This window comes from Triticum aestivum, chromosome 7B (assembly GCF_018294505.1).
Source record: "Triticum aestivum cultivar Chinese Spring chromosome 7B, IWGSC CS RefSeq v2.1, whole genome shotgun sequence".
In the NCBI taxonomy this organism is placed as follows: domain Eukaryota; kingdom Viridiplantae; phylum Streptophyta; class Magnoliopsida; order Poales; family Poaceae; genus Triticum; species Triticum aestivum.
This window is the reverse complement of record NC_057813.1, coordinates 655,620,685-655,646,580: the sequence shown is the minus strand read 5'-3', so window position 1 is coordinate 655,646,580 and position 25,896 is coordinate 655,620,685. Positions and strand designations below refer to the sequence as shown.

The window sequence follows — 25,896 nt, the reverse complement described above, 5'->3', positions numbered from 1 at the left end:
ATGTGCAACGATTGTAGCTCTGCGTACAACGGCACGCACGGCAGATATGGCAGCGTGCCATCTTCAAGATGCTGGATCACTTTTACCTGCCGACGATCCATAATAGCAAATGAATGTGGTATCCCACCCCACAGTGAAGAACACCAAAGTTGCAGTCTGGATGAATCGCAATCCATATGAAGTCACCATTATCGAGGCTATTTATTCCTCAAAGATGTGTGACGTTTCTTCAATGTTGTGCTTCAATATCCATTCTGGCTGTCATAGTCCTCAAGAACGTAGACTATGAGTCGAAACCACATCAACCATAGCCATCATTTTGAAAATTGGATAATGCTGGTAGCCCTGTGGCTGCTGAATAAAACCATCACCAAACCACAAGGACACCGAATCGCATCCGTGTTTCCCCCTTCGTGTCCACAGCAGCTAGACAATTGTATGTCTTGTGGTCAAAGGCATGAAAAAAACATATATCCATTAAGAAAGACTGTGGATGAGGAGTGACGACTAGCCGATGAAGGTGTGCCCGTTCCATCTCTTCTCCTTATAAACCATCATCCAGTTTCAGAAGAATATACTGCCACTCCGGCAAGGTCGGTGTTCCACTGATCCCACTGGTCCTCGACGCCATAGTATTCTGCTCCTTTACCCATTCAAACACATGGAAATGCTGCAAGGAAAGAGCCGGGTCGAAGCCCAAACGTGTAGTGCCCCACCTGTCTAGTGGCCTGGCCAGAGCCTGGCACGACGACCCACTTCTTCGTGGCGAGATTGCACCCATAGTTTCAAATAGCCGGCTATAGCCCCGCTATAGCTATTTTAGCATGTTGAAGCTAAATGATTTCATGTACAATTTGCCGCTATAGCCCATCTATAGTTGTTTTTAAGGGTTGTCGCTATATGCCATAACCCGCTATTTAAAACATGTTGCACACAATATAATGGAGCTGGCAAACCTCGTCGGAAACATTGTGCTAGCGGCAGAGGAGGAGGCCATTGCAGCAGTCCAAGACATCAAATGCACCGGTGGTTAGGCAGGAAGGTGAAAGAGGTGTTGATCAGACGGCGGCAGATCCTGCTCACTGCCACTGGGACACTTGTGAATTGGACAGGTGACTCCAAGAAGCGCTCTTCGACGCTGCTTTTGCTACTGGTGTAGAAGAAGCCGACCAGGGTTTGCGGGAGCTTCTTGCGGTGGTCAATGAGGTTCAACCAGTGGTTGGAGACGCACTTGAAGCGACATAGCGACTTGGCCGGGACGCACGAGAGGATCTCCACGAGGAGGTCGTCATGGTGAGTGTATCGTCCGCCGTCGTTCCGCTGGGGAAAGTAGAGGAAGACCTGCACAAAAGATATGGATGAGATGTGAGGGGATCAGTCAAGGGAGAGAAGTCCGATGGCGATGGCGCTGCACAGACCGGGACGAACTAGCATCGGAAGAAAACGGCGGCGGCATCGTCAAGCGAGGAGGAATGAAAACCTATGGCAGGACGGGGCCTTTTTTTTGTAGAACAATGGCTGGACGTGATGGGACATCCTATATGCCGCTTGCTGCGGCAAAATGCCGACATTTTGCACAGGGCGCGACTAACCTGGGCCGGCCCATTTCCGGTGGCACGATTGCGGTATGAAAAAAAGCAAAAAGGCAAAAGCGCCTGAATTGGGGATCGATCCTATGACTTCGCAGTAGCTACTGCGACTGTCAGCTTCCTATGTTAGGATTGCAGTGCCAAACTCAAAGAAGCATACAACAGCGGCAGGGATCTACGGATGACCTACTGCAAGTGAGCAACAGCCACCAGAATTCCTGGGATTTTGTAGACAAAATGGCAATCCGCCTTATAAAAACATAAGCCAAAACAGATTTAAAACTATTTCATATTTCATAGCAAGAAAATTCATATTTCATAGCAAACATTTTCATATTTGATAGCAAAAAATGTAAAACTCAAACCATTTTTGGCAATCTCGAACATTTTTCCCAAAAAAATGAACAAAATGAAAATGAGATTGTTTTTCAAAATTATGCGAAATTTCCTGAAATGCAAAACAATTTCCGAAAAAAACAGAACAAAAAGCTGAAAGCGTTAACATTTTTCCAAATTACGAACAAAATTTTCAAGGCATGAATATTCTTTGAATTCCCACGAAGATTTTTGGAATTCGGCGTCAAATTTGAAAACATGAACATTTTGATGACGTGAACAAATTTTGGAAGTGGGAACATTTTTGGAAATTTCCATTTTTTAATTGGTGATCAAAAGTTAATAAATGTGAACCGTTTTTGAAATTCTCGAACCTTTTTTTGAATTTGTGAGGAGAAATTTAAAAACATGAACATTTTTTGAATTTGTAAACAAATTTGGAAAGCTGGGACATTTTTTTGAAATTTCGTTTCCTTTAAATTGTGAATAATTTTGGGAAGCAGAAAACATTTTCCGAGGTCATAAAAAAAATAAAAAAGGCGTACATTTCTTGAAATAGCGAAGAAACTTTCAAAAGATGTTGGCGTCCTGGATATGGGGTATCCAGCCTTGCTTGCCTGCGACCCACCACGTGGCTCCATCGACGGCCTGGTACGGCCCAGCTTCAACATCAACAACCCAAGACCATTGCGAGGGGCCAAGCCTCGCGAGGCGGACGACGTCAAGACCCCCCAGGGATCGGCCTCACCAGGCTGGCTCCCGAAGGGCGGAGAGTTCTATGCAAAGTTCACCTCACGAGGCTCAGCTGACGTGAGCCATGACGACCAAGATCAGGCGGGCGCAGAGTGCAGGTTTCTTCTTCGGTGCAAAGGAGGCAAGCCACAGGCGCGGAGTTCCGAGGAATCAGCCAAAAGTTTCCATTCTGGTGCAACGAGACCAAGTCCACCAGGACGGCAGGACGAAGGTCATTAACGAGCCCGCCGCAGCGTCACGACCAGAGGCTTTTCGCAGGCGAAGACTACTTTGTCAGGATACGCTGTACTACTTGTTCCCTTTCAAATCTAAGCCGTTGTGAGATCCCTTCCCACCAACATTTGGGAAGAGGACCAAGGCCTCTATAAATAGGACTAGCCACCACCATAGAGGCAAGAAAAGTCGAACTAGCTCACACCACACCAGCTCCCTCGAGCTCAAGAACACGTCACCTCCTGAGGCCAGTTCATCCACTGTACTAGTTCATCCTCAGCCCTCCGAGGCAATCCACCAAAACGCTGGAGTAGGGTTTACACCGCAAGGTGGCCCGAACCAGGATAAAGTGTTGTGTCTCTTTGAGCTTGTCGCGCTAGGCTTAGGAGGATCGCGAGTAGGCAGGCTGGGTAGGTTGAGATCTCCGCACGCACCCCAGAGTTCAAACCTCTCAAGGGTTTGCGGATCCCATAATCCGACATTTGGGCGCGCCAGGTAGGGGTCCGTCGGATCTTCTCTTCCGTCGATCGATCCATCGCCACTCCGACACCTCCATGGCCGACGCGCACCGGGCTCGCGCTGAGCGTCGGGCCGCAGTCGCTGCCCGCGTCGCTCAGACGGCTCCGGCGGGTGATGGTTGTGCCCGTCGCGCCGTCTCCGGTGGCCAACGCCACTACGGGCCCTACCGGCCACGAGTAGTGGCCGCCGCGCCCTGCGCCAGCTCGGGAGTGTGAGTTGCCAGGTGGTGCAGCGACCCCAAGGAGAAGCGCGCGTGCTTCCAGCACCCCAGCATCAGGCCCGCGTACCGCCGCAGGAGGTGGCGGCGTGCGTGCACCAAGCCCAGCTTTCGCCCCCTCGAAGACCTCCGGTGGCCACGACAGGATGCCGCACGTTCACTCCGGAGCTCCGCAACATCGTCTAGCCAAGCAAGTTCAAGCCTGACCTGCCTCCACGCTACGACGGCACCGCCGATCCCGCCGAGTTCCTATAGCTCTACGAGATGAGCATCAAGGCGGCCAGCGGCGACGAGAAGATCATGGCGAACTGGTTCCCGATGGCCCTCAGGATGACGCGCGTTCTTGGCTCCTGAACCTACCCGAGGGGGTCAGTGCGCGGTCCGCTTCATCGCCAACTTCCAGGGCACTCGCGACCGTCCGCCGACTGCGGGTGACCTGCATCGCATCAAGCAGCAACTTGGAGAGACCCTGCAAAAGTATATCCAGCGCTTCAACAACGTTCGCCTCAAGATCCCCAAGGTGTCGGACGAGGCCATCATTTCAGCATTCACTGATGGCGTCTGCGATGTCAAGATGAAGGAGAAGCTCTCCATCCATGAGGATCTCTGCACAGCCCTGCAGATGTTCAATATGGTGAACAAGTGCGCGAGGACTGAGGAAGGGTGCCTCTCCCTCCTCGAGCTCCCCGATGCTGATCCAGAAGACAAGAAGACCAAGACCAAGGACGTGAAGCGCTAAGCTAAGCTAACGTCATGGCTTTGCAGGAGCTGCAAGCTGTTGCCGCCGTCATGGCCGGCGCCGATGCCGCGCACGGCTTCGAGTTCCATGAGGCCAACCACCGTGGATGCCATCCAGCTCGGATTCAACAACGACACTCTGACCTCGACAGCGCTCGTCCAGTTCTACCTAGACATTGGCCGCCTCAACCCGCTGCTGCACTTCGTCATCGAGGTCATCCCGGACGCGCTCCCGCAGGCCAAGCATGCCGACGCCGAGCGCCACGTCGGCACGGCCACAGGCGCGCTGCACGGGGTCCCTATCCTCCTCAAGGACAACATCTCCACCCGCGACGCGCTCAGTACCACGGCGGGGTCGCTGGCTCTCCTCGGCTCTGTGGTGAAGCGTGACACCGGCGTGGTGGCTCGGCTCCGCGCGCAGGTGCCGTGGTTCTCGGCAAGGACAGCCTGTCAGAGTGGGCTAATTTCCGCCCAATCGACAACGGGTGGAGCGCCCTGGGCGGTCAGGTGCAGAACCCGTACGTCCTGTCGTCCACCCCGCGCGGCTCAAGTGCCGACTCAGGTGTGGCCGCGGCCGCGAACATGGCGGCCGTGACGCTGGGCACCGAGACCGACGGCTCCATACTCTGCCTGTTGTCGTTCAACTCAGTGGTCGGCATGAAGCCCACCCTTGGTCTCACCAGCCGCGCCAGCGTCGTCCCCATCACCCCGTTGCAGGAAACTGTTGGGTGGGTAGTTCTTCCATCCTGATTTTTTTTTGAGATCCATGGCAAAAAAGAATTACACCATGGTTGGGACGACCTCGTTCGTCAAAACATCTCTACAATCAGCCGGGACATCAGCTATAAGCAGGAAATCTCCAGATCTACGCGCACTAGAAGCTAGCTCATGGGCCAACTTGTTCAGACCCCTGTTTACAATACTGAACTCCGTGCTTGCAAAGCTTGATGCAATGATCTTCGCGTCGGTTATAGATGCAAAGAAGGCTGATCTGCATATCTCTTCCATCTGTAGCGCCCGCCCGATTCCCGCACAATCAGTTTCTAGGATCAAAGTACCCTGATGGTAAGTGGCAAATTCAGTCAATCCCATCACCACCGCTGCTGCTTCAGCTTCTTCTACTGAGCTGCACTGGCCCAAACGCCGGCCTACTGATTGCAAGACATTGCCTCTATGATCTCTGGCTACCGCGCCTCCCCACGTGTCCCCTGATTCCACTAGAAACGCGGCGTCCACATTCAGCTTAACTTTGCCGGCTGGGGGAGCCATCCAATGCTTGGGATTAGCACTTGTTGGCAAGCATGCTCTCGCAGGGAACAGAGACTGTTTATTCTTTTCTCCCATCTCAGCAGTTTCGCTTTCCGCCATTAGGAGCTCCTCATGTAGTCTGAGCAAGTATTGGACAGATCTCGAGACAGTATCTTTCCCATCCCCATGTATGGCATTGTTCCTTAAACTCCAGGCTTGCCACAAAATCAACATTACTTTGGTTCTGACCTGCTCAGGTTGGGCGATCAGCAGCAGTTGCAGCCAGTCTACCCCTGTATTTTTGAACTCAGATTCTCTAGGGATTTCCCAAAAGGCTCTCATAGAGTGGCGTAAAGCCAAACTTCTGGTGCATGCGACCAATGGCATGGTGCTCGTCTTCCTCATCCCTTCCGCATATTTCACATACACTGTCATCCGCAATAGTCCTTCTGAAGGCATTGTGTTTGGTGGCCACTCTCCAACCGAAAATTTTCACCTTCTCCGGGATCTTTGCTTTCCAGATGGCATCCCATATACTACGGTCACCCGGGTCCCTTGAGGAGCTCGTAGCTTTTTCAGTACCCTTTCCCTTAAGCGAAACTGCAAGTTTGTAGGCACTCCTGACCGTGAATACGCCCGTTTTTTCATAGTGCCAAGCGATACAGTCGTCTAATCCCCCGCGGGATTTTTAATTTGCAAATCTCATCCGCATCGAAAGAATGGAAAATTTGCTTCACTAGATCAACCTTCCACTCTTTTGTCTGGGGGTCGATCAACTGGTTAACCCACCTGAGTCTTGATCTCTTTATAAATGTTGCCACCTTCAGCCCCTCTTTCCTTGGGATCCATTGATCTCTCATGATTTGAATGTTTCTTCCATCCCCGATTCGCCAGATGAGGCCCTTTTTTAAGAGTTCCAGGCCAAACTCAATTCCCCTCCAAGTGGGTGATGCATCCGACGAGAAGACGGTGTCAAGAAGGTTACCATTGGGATAATACTTGGATTTTAGCACTCTAGCACAGAGACTCTCTGGCTTGTGTAGCAGCCTCCATCCTTGTCTGGCTAGTAGGGCCTGATTAAACAGATGCATATCCCGGAAGCCAATCCCCCCATCACATTTTGGCTTCGTCATGTTCTCCCATGACATCCAGTGGACCTTACGTCTATCATCTTTGTCTCCCCACCAAAAGTCTCTAATTACCTTCTCATAATTGTTGCAAAAACTCTGATTTAGTTTAAAGACCCCCATTACATGTGTGGGCAGGGCTTGCGCCACCGCTTTCACGTTGACCTCTTTGGCCGCTTGGGACATGAACCTCTCATTCCAATTGCTGCATCGCTTCCTAAATCTCTCCATGATCGGTTGAAAATTGCCGTCCTTCATTCTTCCTTCTGGCGTTGGAAGGCCCAAGTATTTACTCTCAAACAAGGATGATCCCACTCCTAGGGTTTCTTTGATCTCCTCTCTTTCCTGGTCAATGCTCGCCTCACTAAATAATAGTGAGCATTTGTTATGACTTAGGAGTTGGCCCGTCGCCTTTTGGAAGGCATTTAGTACCTCTTTCACTTTGGTGGCCTGGGCTGTTGTAGCCTTGAAGAAAAGGAGGCTATCATCCGCAAATAGCAGGTTTGATATCCCCGGGCATCCACGACTAATTTTGATTGGTGTGATCCCTCCGTTTCTCACCTCTCTGTCAAGCAAGGTAGCAAGGCTGTCAGCCACAAAGAGAAATAAGTATGGGCTGAGGGGATCACCTTGTCTGAGCCCTCTGGAGGGAGAGAAGGTTTCCAGGAGATCTCCATTACATCTGACAGAAAATCTCACTGTCCTTACGCACGTCATCACCCACTTTGTGAACCTCTCATCAAACCCCAGTTTCTGTAGCACCTTCTCAAGGAAATTCCAGTCAACACGGTCATACGCTTTTGCAAGATCCAGTTTGTACGCGCAGTATGTGTCCCTCTGGTTCTTACTGTGTTGGATCTTATGAAAACATTCAAATGCAATTAACGAATTGTCCGTGATTAGTCTGCCTGGAACGAAAGCACTTTGTGTTTCAGAGATAAGGTCGTCAAGGAAAGGCCGCAAACCTATTAACCAGAACCTTGGATATGACTTTGTAGATGACGTTGCACAAACTGATAGGGCGGAAGTCTTTGATGCTTTGAGGGTCATTGTTTTTTGGTATTAGTACTATAGTAGTCTCATTTATTCCTTCCGGCATCACACCATCACTGAAAAAATTCTGTACTCCTCTGATCACATCTCCCTTCAAAGCAGCCCAATTCCTCTGAAAAAATCTCGCCGGAAATTCGTCGGGTCCGGGGGCCTTGAGCGGACCAATCTGAAACAGTGCATCGCCAATTTCAGAATCAGAGACAGGTTTAGTTAATGCATCATTCATATGGTCCTCCACTCTCCACGGTATGAGCTCAATTACCATCCGAGGATCGACGCCATTATCCTTCTCATACAATCCCTTAAAAAAGCTGTTTATTTCCTTATGTATCTCCTCTGTACTCTCAGCCCAAGATCCATCCCCCTTCTTTAATTTATCAATCTTATTTTTCCTTCTTCTCCATTCGCTTTTCTATGAAAAAAATCAGTGTTTTATCTCCTTCTCGCAGCCATGATATCCTTGATCTTTGTCTCCACATAACCTCCTCTCTTAAAAGCCATTCATCAAGCTCAGTTTCAGTTTTTCTAATTCTGTCGTCAGTCTCTCTTGAGCGTGGTTGCAGCCTGAGTTTCTGAAGCTTTGTACGCAACGTACTGATGCTATTTTGGACGGAGTTGAACTCTCGTTGGGCCCAGCACCCTAGCACATCTTTCATTGTTTTAAGTTTTTTGGCAATGCCCTTGAGCGAAGGCACGCAGCCACCTTCCATCCATGTGTTGTGGATAGTATGAGTCAAAGATTCAGAGCGCTCCCACATACACTCATATCTGAAAGTTTTATTAATCTTTCTCCATTCTTTCCTCTTTCCAAAACGTAACAGTAAGGGTGCGTGGTCCGATCTCGAGGAACATATATGTTCCACCGTGGCTTCCCCAAAAGCTTTGCACCACTCTGGTGTGGCGACCCCCCCTGTCCAGTCTCGCTTTGACGTTTTGGTTCCCTTGCTGTTTATTGTCATATGTCCAAACAGTCCCCTTGAAACCCATGTCCTGAAGGTTGCATTCTGCAAGGACCCTGCGAAACTCAGCCATGTTCTTTTCAGACCGCTTTGCTCTCGAGAAGTGTTCGCTTTGCCACATTGTTTCGTTGAAGTCCCCGATCATGAGCCAAGGTTCAGAGGAATTGTGGCCTAATTCTTCTCAAAAGCTCCCACATGTGGTGCCGCTCATGTGGTTTCGGCTCGCCATACACGAACGTACCCCTCCATTGCAAGCTATTGGGACTCAAACGGATTAACACATCGATGTACCTCGGTCCAATAGTGATTTCCTTTATTTCAACACCCTCATCATAGAACAGAGCAATCCCGGCACTCTTTCCTATGCCGGGTTGCACAATACAGTGCCTGAGGCCCAGCCTCCATTTCAGTTTATTAACGTACTCATCGCTTTTCCGAGTCTCTGAAAGAAAAACTAACTTAGGCTTGTGTGTGTGCACTAGGCCCACAAGCTCACGAACTGTACGAGGCTGCCCAATTCCTCGACAGTTCCAGCTGATTAGCGTCATGGCTCCTGGCGGGCGCTTTCAGCAGCACCCACCAGTTGACCGAGAGCCCCGGGCTCGTTGCTTCCGTACCACCATCATCCCTTGGCTTGTTATCTTCCTCCCCGCTACCTGTACCCTTCTTTTTCTTGCAATGCTCTGCTGAATCTCTTTCTGCACTCCCCTCAGTTTTACCTGTATCATCAGCTTCGCACTCTCCTCTTTTCCCTAGCACAGAGACAGATCCCACCTGTTGGTTCTTGTCCTTCCTGTTGCTGTATTTTCCCTTCCCCACCTGCAGCCTCTGGATGTTCTGCACCTGCACATTTTCCCCGGCCTTCTCAGTTAGTTTGCTAGCGCCCTGCACTTTCACCACTACCTTCGGGACAGCAGCAGTTTCAGTACCCTCCATCACACCAGCAGCACTTAGGTCCTGTTTATGCGTCGGGACCGGGCCAAAACCCGGTGGAAACTCCAGCTCGTGGTCTTCCTCCTCCTGTCCTCTCGCCTCCTGGGCGACGTCGGGTTTGGGAGTGGGGTGGCCATTGTTGGTGTCGAGCCCACTCCCCATCCCCGATGTGGTCGTCATGCCATAAGCAGGCGCCACTGGCACCAGCGCCTGCTCGGACGAGGTGATCTGTTCAGCATTAGTACCACGCCCAGGATCCAGCTTGATGGCGTTCACAGCTGCGATAGCAGCTTGCACCAGGGGATTTGCAATGACGTCCTCTGGCACGCCCCCATGCCTCTCTGCCACCATATTTGGTGCCTTCGTTTTTGTTGCTGCAGAGCTCTCTGAACCAAAGTGGAGGAAGCGACGGGCACTGCTAGTCTCAGGGACCACGACTCCACCCCTACTGCTACTCCTCTTGAAGGGCGATGCGCGCATTGCTGCCGAGAACCTCATCTCTTGGAGGTCGTCAGGTAGCTTACAATCACGCTGGCCATGCCCTAGATGCCCACAGTAGCTACAGAACCTAGGTAGCCTCTCATACTTTACATTTAGCAGGTACACCTTTCTCTTCTCTAGATCATGGGATTCTAGCTCACTACGAAGGGGTTCATCAACATCATGATACACCCTGACACGCATATAATCCCCCCAAATTCTACCTTCCCTGTCTGCATCTACTTCGAGGACCTCGCCAAGTCTTGCCCCCAAGCTCTCGGGCCACCGATTCAAAGAGCATGATCGGTGGCGCGTCGTAGATGCGGGCCCAGATGGGCATGTGGGCGACCTCGACGTCGCCGGGACTCACGCTCCCATCGACCGCCGTCATCAGGAAAGCATCACCCTTGTGAGTCCAAGGGCCATTGTTGAGGATGAAGCGGAGGTCCCCCTCGCGTTCGAACTCGAGGAGGAAGCGGTTGTTCTTGAGGGGAGTGTAGTTGAGACGCCCCCTCAATCCCCACTTGAGCTTGAGCTCCTGGAACAGCCCGATGATGCTGAAGACTTGCACCGAGAAGAACAGTCCGACGGCTATCCACCTCGAGCGCATGGCCGCCCTCTCTCTTGACAGGTTCAGTTCAACCACATTCGGTGCCTGCATCTCCATGTTAATGGGAAACACAGGGGCTACCACATGATCACTCCCTCCATACCTTGTGCTCTGGTTCACTCCTTGGCCTTCAGGGGTGCGGAAGAGATCGTTGCGTCCCCTTGAAGATCCACCCCGGACCAAGGGCATGGATCCCAAGCTTGGCTTGCCGCTGGAGTCCACCTCTTCACCGCACTTCATCGGGGCCTTGTTCTTGCAGGGATCCTGGTGCACCATTGCCGACGAGCTCGCAGTAGCTATGATCTGGAGTGGTTGGTTGGTTCTGGCGACCTCTCTCGATTGGTCCTTTAAAACCATGGGCCTCTCCTTCGAAATTGGTATCGACTCTCCGAAATTGGTTTGATTGTGATCCTTTTCCTTAATCTGGGATTCAATCAAATCAGGTGGGTGATCCCCTCCCCCTTCTTTGTCTGGCGGATCTTTATGCTGTCGATCACTGGGGATCCGATCCGTCATACCTTGATGCCCACCCAGGATCCTGCTTGTCAAATCCTTCCTCAACTGTTCAAACTTATGCTTGATCCTCTCCATTCCCATCCGATTCCCCGGATCATCCTCTCGGCATCTCTTGCTTCCCTTCCTATTCTCGGTCAGTTTCTTGATCTTATTCCTCGCTTCAATCCAGGAATCTCGCAGTCCAAAGGGGTCCTCCCGATCCTGATAGTTTCTCCAATCCTCTCCCGATCCTCCCGTCTTTACGGGATCGCTCCTACTCTGTATGCGATCGAGATCACCCAGTCCAGCGGTGGATCGCCTCGGGGTCGCCCCGACAGGAGCACCGCTAATCACGCCCATCATCCTTCATCCATCCTGATTATTTTTCTTGGTGTTGTCATTCAACCTTGAAATCTTGGTGCCGCTCCATGGAAATAAAATGCAGACCGATGTGCCGGACGGTGTCAGACGCGGTGCACGTGCTGGACGCCATCGTCGGCTACGACGAGCATGACGCCACGGCCACCAGAGCGGCATCAAAGTACATCCCCGACGGCGGGTACGCGCAGTTCCTGAAGAAAGATGGGCTGAAAGGGAAGAGGATCGGCGTCCCCAATGGCTTCTTCCAGAGATATGGACAGGCGCAGCTGAATGTGTACAAGCAGCACCTCGCCACAATGAGGTTCGTCGTGGAGGCTTACATTTCAGTATCGATCGATGAACATGACAGGCAGCTGATAATTTGAATATAAATATATGAACCGAGTGTTGATTTTTCCAAAGGAAACTGGGAGCAGTGGTGGTGGAGAAGCTGGACGTCGCTGCCAATTTGATTGCTCTATTGGATGAGATTGGTTCCAACGAGGCGATTGCCATGCAGGCAGAGTTCAAGCTAAGCATAAACGCCTACTTGGCAGACTTGATCCACTCCTCGGTCCATTCGCTTGCAGACATCATAGCTTTCAACAACAAGCATCCTGTGGAGGCAAGTGCCCAACTGAATCCATATTTCATATCCTCACTTATTGGTATAGGTTCAAACAATAAACGAACTACTCCCTCCGTTCCATAATATAAGAACATTTTTGACACTAGTGTAGTGTCAAAAATGTTCTTATATTATGGGACGGAGGTAGTAGGTCTGACACAAATCTCTCAATTTTTATAGATTCCTGTTCTAGTGATCATGAGGAAATAAAACTTTAAAAAGGCAGAATCAACACGGTAGTTAATGCAACTTTTACTCTTTACGTATGCTGGTGCAGGAGAGGCTGAATGATTTCGGGCAGCCTGACCTTATCGCGGCCCAAAACACAAACGGCATTGGCCCCAGGGAGAGAGCCGCGATCTGGCGGCTCAAGGAGCTGAACGCTGAAGGGCTAGAGAAGCTGATGCAGGAATGCCAACTGGACACGATCGTGGCGCCTAACAGCGTTATTTCTAGCCTTCTCGCCATCGGTGGCCATCCTGGCATCGTTGTGCCGGCAGGTTACGACGAGAAGGGGGTCCCCTTTGGCATATGTTTCGGCAGGTTGCAGGGGTACGAGCCGAGGCTGATCGAGATGGCATATGCTTTCGAGCAGGCTACCAAAGTGAGGAGGCCACCCATGTTCAAGCCCTAGCTAAATAAAACTTCTTGAGTAGTGACGATGTAACACTCTACGACCCTAAATAGGCTCCAATTACACTTTTCTCTCTTCATGTACTACAAGAACAAACCTGAAAGCACTACTTCTTGGGCTAGCATGTAACTGTACCTGCTACGTAGCACAAAACGAAGGTGGAGACACTGCATTCAGACACTGCATTCACTCTACACCCAATGTAGAAAAGTTTGCAAATTTTGATAGATTATCCATGGTGGAGATTATGACGTGCCGTTTCATTAAACTAGGTAGTTTAGTGTATTTTCAGCAACAGCCAGCTCTGTCGAACCACCTCCTGTTGGGTTTAGTCCTACATCGGTTGTGGGGGGAGACATAACACGATTTATAAGGGCGGGGGTGTCCCCTCCTAACAGGCTAGTCTTTTGGGGGGAGAGGGCCCAAGGCCTATCATAAGTCGGTGTTGCTCTCTGGTTGGGCCTGGTTGACGCATGTGGGTCGGAAACGCTGGTGATAGCGGACCCAGAATTGCGTAACAATTGGTATCAGAGCCCAGGTGCCCGAAATGAATCTCGGTAGACTCACGGTTGGTCGGTCATGGTTGTTGGGCTGGAAACGCTGGTGTTAGCGGGCCCATGGATGACCGATGTGTGAGGGGAAGATTGTTGGGTTTAGTCCCACATCGGTTGTGGGGGAAGACATAACACGATTTATAAGGGCGGGGGTGTCCCCTCCTAACAGGCTAGTCTTTTGGGGGGGAGAGGGTCCAAGGCCTGTCATAAGTCGGTGTTGCTCTCCGGTTGGGCATGGTTGACGCATGTGGGTCGGAAACGCTGGTGATATCGGACCCAGAATTGCGTAACACCTCCGACACAAAACCGCAACTCAGCAAAGAAACAAGGCAAAAGCAGGCCGAACTGCCAACTTGATCCTACGGCAGACTTGTAAACTAGAGCAACACATATAGATAAAGAAACTGCTTGTACGCAGAGGAAGAAAGACCTTCAGCCATTCTCCCCTCAGCATAAGCAGCCCCCAGCGACGACTAGGATTGATGCAACATCTGAAACCATGCTGCATCAATCACCACCACCCACTAGTAGAAAAAGGACCTAATGTGAGACACATTAGTCCGGGGTTGATTGCTATGCATTAATGTCGGTTCGTTTTGAACTTTTAGTACCGGTTTGTGCCACGAACCGGTACTAAAGGGGGTGGTGGTAGACTGGCGTCAGGCCGGGGCCCCGCGATCACCTTTAGTACCGGTTCGTGGCACAAACCGGTACTAAAGGGCTAACCTTTAGTACCGGTTCGTGCCACGAACCGGTACTGAAGGGGTTTGACCTATATTACCGGTTCGTGGCACAAACCGGTACTAAAGGGCAATTTTCAAACTCTACCCCCCCCCCAATGTATCGCCATTTCAGTTTTGAAAAATACAAAATAAAATGATACAAAATTCAAAAAATAAAATTCTTCGAGATGTAGTTATATTACTGTATCTACTAGTTAGGAAAATTAAAAAACTTAAATTTGGACATATTTTGCAAAAAGTGTAGGGAAAATGTAAAATGGCTATAACTTTTGCATATGATGTCGGAAAAAACGTATAATATATCAAAAAATTCAGCACGAAAATCCGCATCCGAAAGTGTAGGGAAACGTATAATATATCAAAAAACGTATAATATATCAAAAATTCAGCACCAAAAAGTGTAGGGAACAATTTTTTTTCAGAATTTAAAAAATGTTCACATTTAAAAATATGTGCAGGAATTTAAAAAAAATCATGTTATAGTTTTTTCACAAATTCAAATTTTGTTCATATTTTCAAAAAATATTCCTCTTAACAAAATTTGTTCAGAATTTGAAAAAATGTTCATGTTTCCAAAAATGTGCAGGAATTTCAAAAAAATCTTCCTGTTATAAATTGTTCACAAATTCAAATTTTGTCCATACTTTCAAAAAATGTTCCTCTTAACAAAATTTGTTCAGAATTTTAAAAATGTTCACGTTTAAAAAAATGTGCAGGAATTTTAAAAAAATCTTCCTGTTATAAGTTGTTCACAAATTCAAAAATGTATACGAATTCCAGAAATGTTCGTATTTTTAAAAAATTGTGCACAAATTCCACAAAAAGTTCACGTTCTGTTAAAATTTGTTGAAAATTCAGAAAATGTTCATGATCCCAAAATCTGGTCTGAAATTTTTGAAAGTTCGTGGTTGCAATTTTTTGTTCGGAATTTGATGAAAAGTTCCATTTTTGCACGTTTTGTTAATAAATTCTAAAAATGTTCATAGTTTTAAATTTTTGTTCAAATTTCATGAAATGTTCCTTTTTTAGTTATTTGTTCAAAAATTCAAAAAATGTTCAAAGTTTCAAAATTTGTTCAGATTTTCATAATATGTATATGTATTGAAAAAATGTTCCTTTTGCCGAAAATTGTTCAGAAATTCAAAAAAAGTTTGCACATTTTCAAAGTATACACTTTAAAGAAGTACGCTTAAAAAAAACTATAACTGCAAATTCCAGTTCGCGACATTAACTGATTGAAATTCGCTACAGTAGAGCAGCCCAGTTCTACGCTAAAACTAGTTCTTTAGATGCACTGCGTTTAAAATGTCAAAATATGTGTGGTCGAGTGGCTGTGCGGTCGCGATTTAAACACGGTGGTCTCGTGTTCGAATCCTGGCTTCACACCGTCGCTGTGTTTTCTACCTTTTTTTCGTCTCGCGGTAAAGCTCGATGGGCCGGCCCACTCGTGCTGTCTCCTGTGCATTTTTGATGCATAATGCGGCGCATAGGACCTCCCGCGGCAAAATGCCGACGTTTCGCACAGGGCGCGACTAACCTGGGCCGGCCCATTTCCGGTGGCACGATCGCAGTATGAAAAAGCAGTAAAAAAACTAGGGATCGATTCTATGACTTCACAGTAGCTGGAGCGCGGTGCTAGTGCTGCGACTGTCAGCTTCCTATGTTAGGATTGCAGCGCCAAACTTAAAGAAGCATACAACAGTGGCAAGGATCTAGGGATGACCTACTGCAAGTGAGCATCAGCCACCAGAATTCCTGGGATTTTGTAGACAAAATGGCAACCCGCCTTATAAAAACATAAGCCAAAACAGATTTAAAACTATTTCATATTTCATAGCAAAACAATTCATAATTTCATAGCAAACATTATCATATTTCATAGCAAAAAAATGTAAAACTCAAACCATTTTTGGCAATCTCAAACACTTTTCCACAAAAATGAACAAAATGAAAACGAGATTGTTTTCAAAATTATGAGAAATTTCTTGAAAATGCAAAACAATTTCCAAAAAACGGAACAAGAAGCTAAAAGCGCGAACATTTTTCCAAATTACGAACAAATTTTTCAAGACATGAATATTCTTTGAACTCCGACAAACATTTTTGGAATTCGGCATCAAATTTGAAAAACATGAACATTTTGATGATGTGAACAAATTTGGAAAGCGGGAACATTTATGAAATTCCCATTTTTTTTGAATTGGTGATTAAAAGTTAATGAATGTGAACCTTTTTTAAAATTCCCGAACATTTTTTAATATGTGAGAGGAATTTAAAAACATGAACATTTTTTTGAATTTGCGAACAAATTTGGAAAGTTGGAACATTTTTTGAAATTTCGTTTCCTTTAAATTTTGAATAATTTTGGAAGTGGAAACATTTTCCGAGGCTGTAAACAAAAATAAAAAACCGTACATTTCTTGAAATCGCGAAGAAACTTTCAGACATGAACTTTTGAATTGGAAAAATTGGAAAGTAGAAGCATTTTCTGAAAAAACACGAACATTTTCTGAATTTGAGAACAAAAATTAAATACAAAGAAGTATTTATGAAATTCTCCCAAACATTTTTTCAATTTCCAGAAAATTATGAAAATATAATTATATTTTCCTGATTTCGTGAACATATTTTGAAAACAGAAACAGTTTTTTAAATGAACAAATTTTGCGTGACGCGAACAGTTTTCCAAAATTTTATTCATTTTCCCAAACAATTTTTAGTTTATGAACAAATTTTAGAAATATAATTTTTAAAATTTCCAAACTGCTTTGAAAACAGGAACATTTTATGAAATCTGTGAACATTTTTTAAATTACTGAAAAAAATTAGAAAATGCTAAAAAACTTAAACTGTATTATTTTTTTAATTTTGGAACATTTTTTGAGAAGAAGTGAACAAATTTGAAGTACTAATCTTTTCTGCAATTTGTCAAGGAAATTTGGAAACAGGAACAAAATCTGGAAAATGAACAAACTTTAATTAATACAAACATTTTTAAGTCTAGATTTTTTTGAAAAAAAGAAATAAATGCGAAAAGGGAAACTGAAAGTAAATTAAAAAGAAAAGTAATGAAAACAAAAAAAGGAATAGAAAAAAATTAAATAGGGCAGAAAAAAGTAAAAAGAAAAATAGGAAGAAAAAAAGAAAAACCAGTTCAGGAACTTCTAGAAGGTTCCCAAAACCAGGAAAACCGGCTGGGAATCCTCTAGAAGCTTCCTAAAACCAGAACCTCAAAACTGTACGACTGTTTGACGCGAAATACGTCAAATAGGTTTTTCCGGACATGACTGGCACTTTCGCATTTCCTGCCTAGCGAATGGGTCGTCGGCGCGTCAATAATGAGATAACTATATCCTCGCGGATTGGGCTATGTACACGTTCATTAAGTTCTGGAAGGCCTTGGCCCTGCTCGAGCGAATCAGGTGATGATTGTTTTTTAACCCCTCAAAATAAAATAAGGTGATGCTTGCTTTTGTATAAAAACAAGATGATGATTGTTTTGATGATATTAAGGATTTACACTTTCGACAATATATGCTCGGATCTATTATAAAACTTCACTGGAAGTAATTGGCCTCAACTGACGTGACACCATATTCATCCAGTTTCACTATGTGTTTGTATTAGGTGTATTTGTTTTTTTAATAAAATTCCACAATATAAGGTGCATTTGTGCTAATTCCTCGTAATTCCGTTCTTGGCCCTCCGAAAAAAAATAAAGTATCTCTCACCTGATTGCATGTATCTCTCCTTGTAGAGAAAAAAGGAAACCATCTCTCTCCCGATTGCGTGTATCTCTTCCTTTCCTAGCCTAAGTGATTTACTTGCCGCTAATCAATGAATTTGACAAGGGTAGTTTTGTCCTAAGTGTCTATAATCATGTGCCTTGGTCAATGTGCCGAAAATAACACACCTTACATAACGGAATAGAGGGATTATAACAGATACGTAAGAGCAAAGGTGACATATTTCACACATGTGCCAGTAGCAGACAAGCGATCATTGGCTAGTTCTTTCTCAATAAAATGCTTATGCTTTTCCCTGACTTAAAATAGAAGATACGAGTTTATTGATCATGACTTTTGCTTAAAAAGTGCATACATCAGTTAAGAAAACGAGAACCAAATCCAAGCAGACATATAAGATACTTCTCCATAGCATGAAATAATGACTCCTATCACAGATGTTTCTATAAAGACAGCGGTGGTTTCATATTGATATCATGCATGAAGTGAATTTCGTATTGACGTCATGTATGCAGTGATTGCAACTCTGCATACAATGGCACATATGGCAGGCGTGGCAGATAACCATCAAGACTGCAGATCACTTTGACTTGTCGACGGTCCATATCATAGCACATTAATGTGGAAGCTGACCCCACAGTGAAGAAAATTAAGTTACATTCCGGATGAATCGCAATCCAACGGGAATCGACCGGATGAATTGCAAACGAATCGGAATCTGTAACATGTGTCCCTCCAAATATGTCTGAAGTTTTAACACTATGCTTCAGTTTCCACTTTTTGCGGTCATAGTCCTCGAGAACATAGACTACTAGTCGAACCACATTACCATCACCTCTCTTGAACTTGGCATAATGCAGACAGTCCTGTGAGTGCTGAATAAAACCATTATTCAAATTATCAGGGATATGGAAGTTCATTGATGTTTCCCCCGCCGTGTCTACCACACCTATAAAAAAGGGTGACCTTTTGCCGAAGGAGTAAAAATACAAACAGCCGTTGAGGAAGACAGCGCTAGACTGCTCAGCAGGAAGCACAATTCTTTTGTTCCATCCAATTTCCTTGTAAACCCATCTCTTGGTTTCCGACGAATACACTTCCACTTCAGAAAGGTAGGCGTTAAAGTTGACATTCTCTAGCAACACAAACACATAGAAGTGGGAAGACATGGTCGGATCGAAACCCAGACGCTCTATGCCCACCTTGTTTTCATGGCTACGGTCGGGCAACGAAACCCACTCCTTCGTGGCAGGATTGCACACGATGTAACAAAACTCATCACCAAGAGAGGAAACGCCGTACCAGCGACAGAGGAGGAGGCCATTGCAGCAGTCTAGTAGATCGACGCGCCGGTGGCTGGGCAGGAAGGAAAAAGAGGTGTCGACTGGAGGGCAGCGTTTCCCCGAGACACCGGCGAAGCGGACTTCTGTTTCCAGAGGCAACTCCCCGTTGTCGCTCCTAGTGTAAAAAAAGCCTGCTAGGGTTTGAGGGAGCTTCCTGCGGTGATCGGGGTGGTCGATGAGGCTGAGCCAGTCCTTGGAGACCCACTTGAAGCGGCACACTGATCTTGCGGGGACGCGCGCGAGGATCTCGACGAGCAGATCGTCGGCGAGTCTCTCGGCTGCCATGCCGCCATAGGGAGGAGAGGAAGATCTGCACAAACAAAGACAGATGAGATGTCAGACCAGGGGATCAGTGAAGGAGTTTGCGATGGTTGATACATAGAAAACAACAGCCCAGGTGTGCTTTATATACACACCTCGGACTAGACATAACCTAGACGAGCTACTCACTCCTGGAACAAACAAGATCTGACCTGATTACAACTTGTACTACCAGGACACGACACGCCTAATAGCTATAGTCCTAATTGACTACTGTAGCATACTAGTACGAGACTAGGTTTGGATTATTTCCAAGAATGGACTTACTCACGTGGACGAGAGCGATCCGCCGGCATGGACATGGCGGCGGAAGATGGGTGGTGCCGTCGAGCGAGAAGGAGGAAGGGGATTGAAACCTACGACCAAGGGTTTGAGAGTTTTTCTCGCGTTAGCCAATGCCCAATGGGCCGTCAGTGGTTCGCCCAATGGGCTGAAACAATGAAGCTTTTTTCAAGAACCCACAAGCTGTGCGTCTTCTGTATTAAGAAAGGGGATAGAACACAATACTAGTTCTGTACATATGTTAGAAGAGAAACAACAGGCTACTGGGAGCATCCACCATAGGCCTAAAACGACCTGCTGGTAATCCTAATCTCCCTCAATCCTAATCCAGAGGGCTACCTCACTTCTAATTCTGGCCGTTGTAACAGACTCAACGGTCGCAATCCTGTCCAACAATGAAGCTCTCTCGACAATTCATCATCACTCTGCTGCTTCCAAGGCCTTCTCATGTCCGCATTAGCAGGTTGTTGCCTTCCTTTCTCACACACGGACACGTGCAAAAATGACCATCTATGAGCAACTCTAACGTGCCGACCTAAACATATGATAATTTTGTCTGTTTTTTATTCGTTTGGGTCGGCTGCCCGCTCGACATCCGCCTAGTTTATCATTTGGGCCGGCAGAGCGCCCAACGCCTGCGACTCATATTTGCCGATGTGGCCGGCAGGCCGCTGTTTTTAACAAATATGCATACATTTTGCATAGTTTCACTATAAAAAATAGCATAGTTTCACAACCAAATAAATTTAGTACAGTTTTACAAACCGAATAAAAATTAATTTGTCTCGAATACATGTGAAAAAAATATACATCTATTGATTGCCCACATGAGCTCAAATATGCTCAACTAAATCATTTGGAGCTGCATGTGAATTTCTCAATCACACATTTCATGATGAAAATCGTAGAGGATAAGTGCCCGGAACGTATCTACAATCACTTGATCGTAGATATGTTTTGAGCACTTATCCTCTACGATCATATTGTGCATAATCACACAAGCAGTCATCATGTTCCACAACTTCTTGGTGCTTCAAGTCCTAGCAAAATACCGAACAATGTCCCATTGATATTGCAGAATCCCAAAGGCACGCTCACACTATTAGGGAAAAGCCTATCAGTGGCGTGGGTAAAGGGCCTATAGGTAGCGTGGGCGTGCGCACTATGACGCTACATATGTAGCAGTACAGTAGCGCGTTGCAGGGCGTCATCATAAAGTGCGCTACTGCTAAAAGCTCGCTGATGCTACACACGAACCCCTTGCTATTGTTATTATTTTTTGATTTTTTTTCTAATGCATGTTTGTTTTGTATTTTTACAGGTTTTATACAAATCTAATCATATCATACACATACAAATCTAATTATATCATACATATATAAATAGTCTCATCAAATCATGTCATCATCATACTCATCATCGAACACAACTGATGTCTCTCGTCATCATCTTGAAATAGCGATACAAGTTTTGACATGTCTCGTATACTTGCAATTACATCACCATCCATCTAAACAATAATATAGAAGAGAAGAGCTATCACTATGACTGAGAGCGGAACTATGCAGTACATGAGGCGGCTGTTTTGATTCGTTTCTCGCGCTAGCATGTACCTCAAGTAACTCGCTTCTGCTTTTTGTCTGCTATCCAACCCTTTATGGCTGGCGCCTGAGAACCACTCCACTTGGGCCGGACACTCGCGGCATTCGTCGTACACTCCCAGAATTTTCCCTATGTACACGACATAGCACTTCTTCGCCATCAAGGATCTACGTACCTGTTCAAGATGCATCTTCATCAAGGGAAGCAACAATATATGCAACATAATATACTTGAGCAACATAAAAATAAAGGGTTAGTAAATAGATGCAACAGCTAGTAAACATAATTAATAAACCCACGTTCATCGTACACAAACTAATTAACTAAATGTACGCAGATCATCGTACCCAAACTAATTAACTAATTAACTAGATCCCTTAAAAATAATTTTGTAATCATAATAAATTTTAGAAATGCATTAGAACAGTTCAACTTTTATTAGAAAAATCAACGTGTTTCTGGAAATGCAAGAATGATCTTACAAAATAAGTTTCTAATACATGCTGAACATTTTTTGAAATACAAAAATTTCACCATGTATTAAGAAAATATTCGCCATAATATTCTTGAAACTCATCGTGTATTAAGAAAATGGTCACCATAAATTACAGAAAAAATCACCGCATATTAAATAAATGTTCATCCTATCTTAAGAAAATTGATCAACCTATATTACAAGAATGTCCAATTTGCATTTAAAATATGTTCAGCGTTCATTGCAATGGAAAAACCGTTAACCATTTGTAAAGAAAAAGTTGACAACCTGTATTAAAAATAATTGTGTAATCATAATAAATTTTAGAAATGCATTAAAACTGTTCAACTTTTATTAAAAAATCGATGTGTTTCTGGAAATGCAAGAATGATTTTACACAATAATTTTTTTAATATATGCTGAACATTTTTTGAAATACAAAAATTTCACCATGTATTAAGAAACTATTCAACTTAATATTCACTCTAAATTATAAAATAATGTTATGATAATATTCTTGAAACACATCTTGTATTAAGAAAATGTTCACTATAAATTACAAAAATTTCACCGCGCGTCATGAAAGCATAAGAGAAATGAAAGGAATATGAACCGGAGCAATGAACGAGCCCAACATGTGCGCCAGTTAAGTGCGGAACGAAAAAAAATTCAGGAGTATAAAAGAAAGGACGCCTGTAGTAGAACGCGAGCTCCGCGGTGGCCTATTGGTCTTCTTTTATTTGTTTGTTCAAGTGGACGGAAATTTCCAAACCAGTCCAATTCGGTGGTGGAAATTGCGAATGAAAAAAAAGCCTCTCCGGAACTTTTTTTTGGGTATTTATGTGATTACATACAAAGCAAGGGGTTTTTTGTAAAAAAAATGTCACGTCGGCACCTGACGGGCGGGCCTGGCAGGTCAGATACACCGTCAATATACGGATTAGACCTTTTTGTAACTATTAGCCTTAGACTTGGTACTGACATATAAAAGAGTTAATTGCACAGAAGTACCACAATTGGGACATTACGTGCAGATTGATACTAGTTTTACTAATTTTTACATGTCAGTACCAAGTTTGAGGCCAGCGGTTACAAAAAGGTCTAAACCGCATATAAACGTGTATTGACGGTGTATTTGGCCGGCAGGACCCGCCTGGCAGGTGCCGATGTGGCACATTTTTTGTAGAAACCCCCTTACGTTGTATGTAATCACAAAAATGCCCAATCTTTTGTTGGGGAACGTAGCAATAATTCAAAACTTTCTACGCATTACCAAGATCAATCTATGGAGATTCTAGCAACAAGAGAGGGAGAGGATGAGCATCTTCATACCCTTAAAGATCGAGATGCGGAAGCGTTACAAGAACGCGGATGAGGGAGTCGTACTCGCAAAGATTCAAATCGCGGAAGATCCGATCTAACGCCGAACGGACGGCGCCTCCGCGTTCAACACATGTACAGCTCAGGGACGTCTCCTCCTTGATCCAGCAAGGGGAGAGGAGAAGTTGAGGGAGAGCTCTGGCAGCACGACGGTGTGGTGGTGGAGCTTGCAGTTCTCCGACAGGGCTTCGTCAAGCACTACTGAGGAGGAGGTAGAGTTGGAGAGGGGGAGGGCTGCGCCAGGGGCAAGGGGTGAAGCTCCCATGCGCCTCCCCATTATATATAAGGGTGGAGGGGGCTGGTTTCTTTCCTTCCAAGTCCATTGAGGCATTGGAAAAGGTGGGAGGAAAGAAATCCAATCCTTTCCTTCCCCACCGATTGTTATCCCCTTTTTAGGGATCTTGATCTTATCCTTTTGGGATATGATCTTATTCCTTCTAAGGGGGGATCTTGGTGCGCCTTGACCAGGGGTGTGGGGCCTTGCCCCCACTACCCACGTTCATGTGCCCCCCCATGCAGCTGAGCCCCACTCCGGAACCTTCTAGAACCTTCCCGGTACAATACCGAAAAATCCCAAACATTTTCCGGTGGCCAAAATAGGACTTCCCATATATAAATCTTTACCTCCAGACCATTTCGGAACTCCTCGTGACGTCCGGGATCGCATCCAGGACTCCGAACAACATTCGGTAACTGCACACTAATTCCCATAACAACTCTAGCGTCACCGAACCTTAAGTGTGTAGACCCTACGGGTTCGGGAATCATGCAGACATGACCGAGACAGCTCTCTGGCCAATAACCAGCAGCGGGATCTGGATACCCATGTTGGCTCCCACATGTTCCACGATGATCTCATCGGATGAACCATGATATCAAGGATTCAAGGAATCCCATATACAATTCCCTTTGTCAATCGATACATTACTTGCCCGAGATTCGATCGTCGGTATCCCAATAGCTCGTTCAATCTCGTTACCGGCAAGTCACTTTACTCGTTCTGTAATGCATGATCCCATGACTAACTACTTAGTCACGTTGAGCTCATTATGATGATGCATTACCGAGTGGGCCCAGAGATACCTTTCCGTTACACGGAGTGACAAATCCTAGTCTCGATTCGTTCCAACCCAACAGACACTTTCGGAGATACCCGTAGTACACCTTTATAGCCACCCAGTTATGTTGTGACGTTTGGTACACCCAAAGCATTCCTACGGTAGCCGGGAGTTGCACAATCTCATGGTCTAAGGAAATGATACTTGACATTAGAAAAGCTCTTAGCAAACGTACTATATGATCTTGTGCTATGCTTAGGATTGGGTCTTGTCCATCACATCATTCTCCTAATGATATGATCCATTTATCAATGACATCCTATGTACATGGTCAGGAAACCATAACCATCTATTGATCAACGAGCTAGTCAACTAGAGGCTCACTAGGGACATGTTGTGGTCTATGTATTCACACATGTATTACGGTTTCCAGTTAATACAATTATAGCATGAACAATAGACAATTATCATGAACAAGGAAATATAATAATAACCATTTTATTATTGCCTCTAGGGCATATTTCCAACAGTCTCCCACTTGCACTAGAGTCAATAATCTAGTTCACATCATTATGTGCTTGTATTGAATCCAACACCCATGGTGTTTGATCATATCTCGCTTGTGAGAGAGGTTTATTAGTCAACGAGTCTGAACCTTTTAGATCCGTGTGTGCTTTACAAATATCTATGTCATCTTGTAGATGCAGCTACCATGCTCTATTTGGAGCTATTCCAAATAACCGTTCTACCATACGAATCCGATTTATTACTCAGAATCATCCGGATTAGTGTCAAAGTTTGCATCGACGTAACCCTTTACGACGAACTCTTTTACCACCTCCATAATCGAGAAAATGCCTTAGTCCACTAGTTACTAAGGATAACTTTGACCGCTGTCCTGTGATCCATTCCTGGATCACTCTTGTACCCCTTGACTGACTCATGGCAAGGCACACTTCAGGTGCGGTACATAGCATAGCATACTGTAGAGCCTACGTCTAAAGCATAGGGGACGACCTTCATCCTTTCTCTCTCTTCTGCCGTGGTCAGGTCTTGAGTCTTACTCAATACTCACACCTTATGACACAGCCAAGAACTCCTTCTTTGCCAATCTATTTTGAACTCCTTCAAAATCTTGTCATGGTATGTGTTCATCTGAAAGTACTATTAAGAGTTTTTTATCTATCCTTATAGATCTTGATGCTCAATGTTCAAGTAGCTTAATCCAGGGTTTCCATTGAAAAACACTTTTCAAACAACCCTATATGCTTTCCAAAAATTCTACATAATTTCCGATCAACAATATGTCAACAACATATACTCATCAGAAATTCTATAGTGCTCCCACTCACTTCTTTGGAAATACAAGTTTCTCATAAACTTTGTATAAACCCAAAATCTTTGATCATCTCATCAAAGCGTATATTCCATCTCCGAGATGCTTACTCCAGTCCTTAGAAGGATTACTGGAGCTTTGCATACTTGTTAGCATCTTTCAGG

At 45.5% G+C, this 25,896-nt stretch overlaps 1 protein-coding gene and 1 pseudogene across 1 annotated transcript; one reads left to right on the top strand and one right to left on the bottom strand.

Moving 5' to 3' along the window:
• Positions 1–4,380: 4,380 nt before the first annotated feature.
• LOC123155551 (probable amidase At4g34880) lies at positions 4,381–12,892 on the top strand (annotated as a pseudogene).
• Positions 12,893–18,357: 5,465 nt separating this feature from the next.
• LOC123162766 (F-box protein At5g07610-like) lies at positions 18,358–19,984 on the bottom strand. Its single transcript, XM_044580529.1, has 2 exons — positions 19,867–19,984; positions 18,358–19,588 (listed from the first exon to the last, which is right to left on the bottom strand). The coding sequence occupies exons 1-2, from the start codon at positions 19,899–19,901 to the stop codon at positions 18,439–18,441; spliced, it is 1,185 nt and encodes a 394-aa protein (XP_044436464.1). The 5' UTR covers positions 19,902–19,984; the 3' UTR covers positions 18,358–18,438.
• Positions 19,985–25,896: the final 5,912 nt, after the last annotated feature.

Excerpts from the sequence above, each read along its gene's own strand:
- LOC123162766 (XM_044580529.1), bottom strand. The coding sequence starts at position 19,901 with ATGTCCATGCCGGCGGATCGCTCTCGTCCACGTGA. Across the intron at positions 19,589-19,866 it reads GATCGCTCTCGTCCACGTGA|ATCTTCCTCTCCTCCCTATG; the intron begins GTAAGTCCATTC and ends TTGTTTGTGCAG.